This window comes from Trichosurus vulpecula, chromosome 9 (genome assembly GCF_011100635.1).
Source record: "Trichosurus vulpecula isolate mTriVul1 chromosome 9, mTriVul1.pri, whole genome shotgun sequence".
Lineage (NCBI taxonomy): Eukaryota > Metazoa > Chordata > Mammalia > Diprotodontia > Phalangeridae > Trichosurus > Trichosurus vulpecula.
This window is the reverse complement of record NC_050581.1, coordinates 192647400-192653399: the sequence shown is the minus strand read 5'-3', so window position 1 is coordinate 192653399 and position 6000 is coordinate 192647400. Positions and strand designations below refer to the sequence as shown.

Here is a 6000-nt window from a genome sequence, read left to right as displayed (position 1 = left end):
GGCGCTCCACGACGCGTGCCCGCCTCGGAGGCGGAGCTCTGCGTGACGGGCGGCCGGCGTGACCACGCCCCCCGCGCCCTTTGCGCTCGGAGGCTCAATGTGGGGGGCGGGGCTTCGCCGGCCGTCCTTGCGCCGGGCGTCATGTTGAGTGTGGCCATATTACGGTGCGCTTCCCAGCTATAATGGTAGGGCTGGTCTCGTCCTGCCCCGGTCACTCCTATATCCCATCAGTCATACATTAGGCTACGCCTCCCTGAGGTGAACGGAGTCTCCTCGGCCCCTCGAGCTCCAGTCTGCGGACGAGACACACTCAAGATGACGGTGTAGGCGATGAGGTGACGTCATCACGCCGCGCTTCGCCTCCGAGCGGCGGCGGCGGGCCTGGCAGTTGGGCGGGGCCGCGGGGCGGGGCGGGGCCGGGCGGAGGCGCGGAGTGAGGCGCCTGCTGGCTGCTGCTGTCACTCCTGCTCCGGCTCCGGCTCGGGCTCCGACTGCGGCCCCGCTCGACTTTCTATCCCCGGCGTGCCTGGGGGCGGGGGCAGGAGGAGGTCGAGGAGACCTGGGCGCAGCCGCCATGGCCGAGGATGCGGGCGCGCTGCCCTGGTCCATCAACAGGGACGACTATGAGCTGCAGGAGGTGATCGGTGAGTGCGCGTGCGCGGGAGCGGGCGCGCGCGCCCAGGGCTCGAGGGCGCGCGCGCCCCCAGGTGCTCCTCCGTCACCCCCCCCTCCCCCGAGGCACCTAGGAGGTGCTTAATAAAAGCTGGGGCCGGGCTAATTAGCCGGAATTGAAACTGACGTCTTGGGGGCGGGGCGCGAGCAAGCGTGGCAAAGACCCAGGGGGCATGATGCAGGCTCCTGCATCTATTAGGCGCTTGCTGTGTACTGGGGCCAATGAGAACCCTGGAGCTTTCGATCTAGAGGAGGAGACCACCGGGACCCACGTAGGCTAGTCATTCTCCAGAAGCATTTATTGAGCGCCTACTGTGTTCCAGGCACTATGGTAAATGCTGGGAATACAAAGAAAGAACAAAGGCAGCTCCTATCTTCCAGGAACTTACAATCTAATGGAGGGGACTACAGGCAAGCAGCTAGAGATAAACGAAGTATAGATTGGATGAGCTGGAGATAATCAATATAGGACAAAATAGAGAAGACTTGGGAGCTCCCGGAGGGCAGGTGCTGCTTTTGTCCTTTGTATCCTCAGAGCTTAGCACAGTGCACACAGTTGGTGCTTAATAAATGCTGGCTGAATGCCTTCCTTGGGATTTCAGGGAACTCCTCCTTTTGGGGCAAGCCCACCCACTGCTTTGCCACTTTTGTCTTTGAGAGCTGCCTAGGACCTGGAGGGGTTAAGTGACTTGTTGAGGGTAGTACAGCCTTTTACAGGTTTCTACAGCCCAGGGGGAATGGAGTGAGGTTTTAAGGAGAAGGAGGTTCCTGAGCAAAGGGAGCTAGGGATTCTGAGAGGAGTAGCTGCCAGGCATGAAGAACTGCCTCTGCAGAGGGAGCTTGGGGAGGGCAGAGAGGAATAGCCAGAAGGCCTGTCTGGCCGGACCATTGAGGGTCTGCAGGTGAGAGTGCAAACACAGATTAATTGGGGGGTGGGGGAAGCACTGGCAGGAAGGACTTGGGCAGGGCTGGCACCGGGGCTGAACTCTAAAGGAAAAGTGAAGGGTCTGGTGTCAGGCCCAGGTGGAAGGCCCATGTGCCTGGGGCCCCCAGGACATGAAGGAGTGTGGAGGAATAGGCTAGAGCCAGATTGTTAAGGACTTTAAATGTCAGATGGAGGACGACCCAGGTTACCTTTCAGATGGTTCAAGTGAGTGCCCCGGTCACCCCATGGCTGGATTAGAGAGGGGCATTGGGAGCCATCGGAATGGAGGACCTGGCTTTGAATGTGGCACTGCCACCCGCTCCTGTGTGTGCCTTGGCTTCCTCATCAGGGGGCTCTTCCCAGCTCCAGCTGCACCCTCTTAGGCTCCCTTTGCTAAGGTTGTAGCTGAGTCCCCTTGAGGAGGAAGTCCAAGTATTTTCTCTTTTGGTGTGTGCCTCCTGAACAACCCTTTTCTCATGCTGGAGAGGTAGTTTGCTGGATGTCTATCGAAGGGAAGCATCTGAGGAATCTTTGTGAAGCCCTTGCTATCAGGCATGCCTGGTCTCTGAGCTCTTACTCCACATGTGTAGGCCTTGTTCTAAAATAGCTTGCTTGGGTTTCCCTGACCTTGCTTCTTCCTTTCTCCTTTGATCTTTTCCTGGAGGCTGCAGAACGTGCTTTTGCCCTTGTGGCTTGGAGGGCCTGGCAGCCTCCTCTGAAGGGGCACAAAGGAAGCTGCCTGTTCTGACTGTCTCTGAGCAGCACCTCCGCAGGGAAGCCCACGGTGGATGGAAAGGAGCATTTGAAAGTGAGGATGGGAGGGCAGAAGAAAGGCAGAAGTTTTAGAGAAGGCTGGGGTAGGGATGGGCTGGTCCCTCTACAGAATGGCCCGGTAAAGACGATATTGCTGCTCTTTTAGAGGTTCTAGGCAATTGCTTGGTCTATCAAAATGACAGTCCTATTGTGAGGACCTTTCCCTCCCGGAGTGTAGCTCCTGGCATCATCCATGGTTTGGGGCCTGGGCTATGGGTCCAGGGTCTGCCTGGAGGTGGGACATAAAGCCGGGTTTTCCTGGCTCATAACAGCACATGGTCAAAAAGTAGCCTGGAATGAGAAACTCTGGGCAGCTCCTTCAGCTGCTGCCACGGTGCTCCTTCCCCTGGCCATCAAGCTTGATGACTAAGAGCTGATGAATGAGTTCTGGCGCTGGCACTCTGGGTCTTTTTTTCTATGGATGACAGAGCATTGAAAATTCATCTCATTTGTGCAGTTCAGAGTTAGTTCAGCAGGCATTTACTAAATGCCTACTGTGTGCCAGACACCGTGCCAGGCACCAAAAGTGAAATAGTCTTGCCCTCAAAGAGTTTACATTTGAATGGGGGAGACCATGGAATGTCAATAGACATGCCAGGGAATGCACGCCACTGCTGAGGGAGGGAGAAGGGTAAGGGGAGAGAGGGGAGCAGGAAGGATTCCTGGAGGAAATCAGGGCCTTGCAAGGGTCCGAGCTGAGGCAGAGGAGACCGCTCCGAACAGGCTTTCGGGCTGGAGCTGAAGTCTCAGGGGAGAGGCCCACCAGGGACCTGCAAAGGTAGGCAGGCGCCCGGCTGTGCAGAGCTGCTGGAATTCGCTGAAGGTGCTTGTGTGGTCATACACCTGCTGTGGTCTCCTTCTGTTCTGGCCCTTATCCTCTCCGTATCAGAGCCAACAAGAGATAGGAGAGCTGAAGAAAGTGTAGTTAATGAGCCCTATCCCCAAAGGGCCCTGGGATACTGGTTCTGAGGATTTGCTCTGCTGTGCAGCAGTGCAGCCCAGAGGACAGGCTTGTTTTCCCTTTGAAGGACTCTTTCTGGAGGAGTCATAGGATCATGGATCTGGAGCTCAAAGAAGGCCTCTCAGAGCCCATCTTGTGCAGCCCCCTTGGAATCCTCGTGTTGATCACAAGCGTCTATTTCAACAGTTTCCATTTCACATGCCTAGTGTAATACTGCTTGTGAAAGGCACTGTGGTGTCGTGGGATCTGCTGGATGGGAGGCAGGAGAAATCTACATGGAAGGTCTGGCTCCAGCCGCCAGCAGCACCTCAGTGGGGGCGGCCCTGGCACTACAGACCTCAGAGGGGTCGCTGGGGGAAATCGAGTCGTGTCTGCCTAGGCGGAGTTGGCATCTGTTCTGTATGTAGGTATTGCCTGAGTCTCCTTTCTAGTCTTTACTAGAAATTTTTTTCTTTTACCTTTTCCCACAATGAAAAGGAAAAATCACTTCTTAGGGAGCTGTTAAAAACAACTTTTAAAAGAAGTTTGAAGCACGTGAGTTGAAACAAGTTTTGGTGAGCCGGAGGCCCATTAAGCCAGTTGGGTCGAAGCTGCCATGTTAATGTTTTCCTCAGTCTCCTCTTCCACCACCCTTCGCATCTTGGTTGGGCTCCTGATTACATTGGAATTTGGGGGACAAATATTGGAATGTGCCTCTTGGTTGAACATATGTTAAAATATTATGGATCAGATGTGTTTCTGCACCTCAGATGGCTTTTTTTCTTTCTCTCTCTCCACCCCCCCATATTCCTCAAGACTTAATCTTGCCAGCAGATGCCTATGGCCATGTGGTTTAGCAATCTTGTAACACTCGCATATTTGGAGACTGTTAATGTGGATTGAAAAATTGCTAATTCGTTTTCTTTCCGTGTATGATTCTTTCTGATGGATTGAGGGATTTAGGTGGAGAGATGATGGTCCAGCTGTGTCAGGCGGGGCAGCTTGGGGCGGAGCCAACAACTTAGGCCTTCCAGGGAGCCTGGCTCATCATTCAGTCCGAGAGGAACCCATAGAAACACTGAGTGTTTACCTCAGCTGAGGATTAGAAAATTGTTCTCTCTGAAAACCTTTTCAGTAACCTGACTCACCTGGAGAAGCAATCCGCTGTTCTCTTCTTTAATAGGGGCTTAACACCTGCTTCTTCATTGATTGATTCACTACCCACAAATAGCCCTACTGAGACCTCACTTTGTTCTAATCCGTGGCCCTGAGGCGCGTCTGAGTGGTGGCAGTGATGCCCACAGAGGCACAGGGTGGTGACAGATGCCAACAGAAAGGGGGCTCTGATCTCAGTGTTCGAACATGTCATGTTGTCTCTGGGTTTTGGTGTTTTTGTTTAATGTTCTCCACTTACATTTTAGTGTGGCTTGGGCTATCTGCAGGCTGAGGACTGACCCTGTTGGCCAGTGGTCTGTGTATGCAGAGCGCCTGAATTATTTTTAGTGCTTTGAGGAATTTTTTTTCTACTTTTATTGTTCACACTCTGAGTAGGTTATATGAACTTGCTACTCAGCGTGAGTATTAAAAGTTGTCTTGTTGCAAAATGGTAACCTTTCAAATAATAGAAATGTAAATTACTTTGCTTTGTTAGGGTCAAGTAGAAGCAGCTGGTTGCGCAGTAGTTAGAGTGCTGGGTCTGGAGTCAGGAGGACCCGAGTTCAAATGTGGCTTCAGACACTTCCTAGCTGTGTGACCCTGGGTGAGTCACAATCTCTGGCTGGCTCAGTTTCCTCCACTATAATGTGCCTCATCAATGCCTACTTTCCAGTGTTGTTTTGAGTATCAGATAGCACATAGTAAATGTTTGTTTCCTCCCTTCTGTCCTTCAGGTAATATCTCAGGAGTCTTTAGGAATGGGGGGAAGGGTGGGTCTTTGCTACCCTTTTTCTTCATTGTAATACAGAACCTTGTTGCAAATATAAAAGTGATCCATGTGGAACTTGTTTTGGGGGGAGCGAGGAGGGGAATAATCTATGTCTCATTATTGGACTTGAAATTGGGTCCAAGGTTAGGAGTTTTGTTCATTTGGAAACCAAGGTGCCACTCCATGTCTTACAAGCCAAAACACAACTGTATTCTGGTGTTATCACTAATGGATGCCTTCGTGGTCTCCAAGAATCAGTCTAGAGCAGGAGGGCTCTGGCTGCTGCTGGTTGGGCATTCCTAAGAGTTTGGAACATGGAAAGGGATTGTAGGAATCCCATCAGGCCAGCTACATTTTTTAAAATTATTCTGTTATTGGTGAACAGATCCATGAAATTAAAATTATTTTCCTTTAGTAGCATGTTGACTTATTTTTAATCTAAAAATAATTCTTTCTCCATTACATCTCTTTCCTAAAGCCCTTCTTGGTGGCTGATTCACTGGGTTTCATAGACCTAGAGGAGCTTTTGCCAGTTTCCATGGTATGTCTGTCTGTCCTCTGGCTTTTTGCCAGCCACCCCAGCTAGTTAGAATGACTTAGCTTAATTGTGCTTTGCCCTCTCCCCCCTGCCCCCATCTTCTGGATGTTTCTTCTGGATCAAATAAAACATGCCAAGTAAAATTCACACAAAAGGGTAAGGGAACAGAGGTGATTCCACAAGACTGA

The 6000-nt window shown here is 51.9% G+C and overlaps 1 protein-coding gene across 1 annotated transcript in view; it reads left to right on the top strand.

Annotated features, from left to right (window-relative positions):
* Window positions 1-400: 400 nt before the first annotated feature.
* OXSR1 (oxidative stress responsive kinase 1) overlaps window positions 401-6000 on the top strand; it is a 103243-nt gene continuing 97643 nt past the window's right edge. The window contains exon 1 of the mRNA XM_036738489.1: window positions 401-644. Within this exon, the coding sequence (XP_036594384.1) occupies window positions 575-644 (70 nt within the window). The 5' untranslated portion in view covers window positions 401-574. The remainder of the gene's footprint in view (window positions 645-6000) is intronic.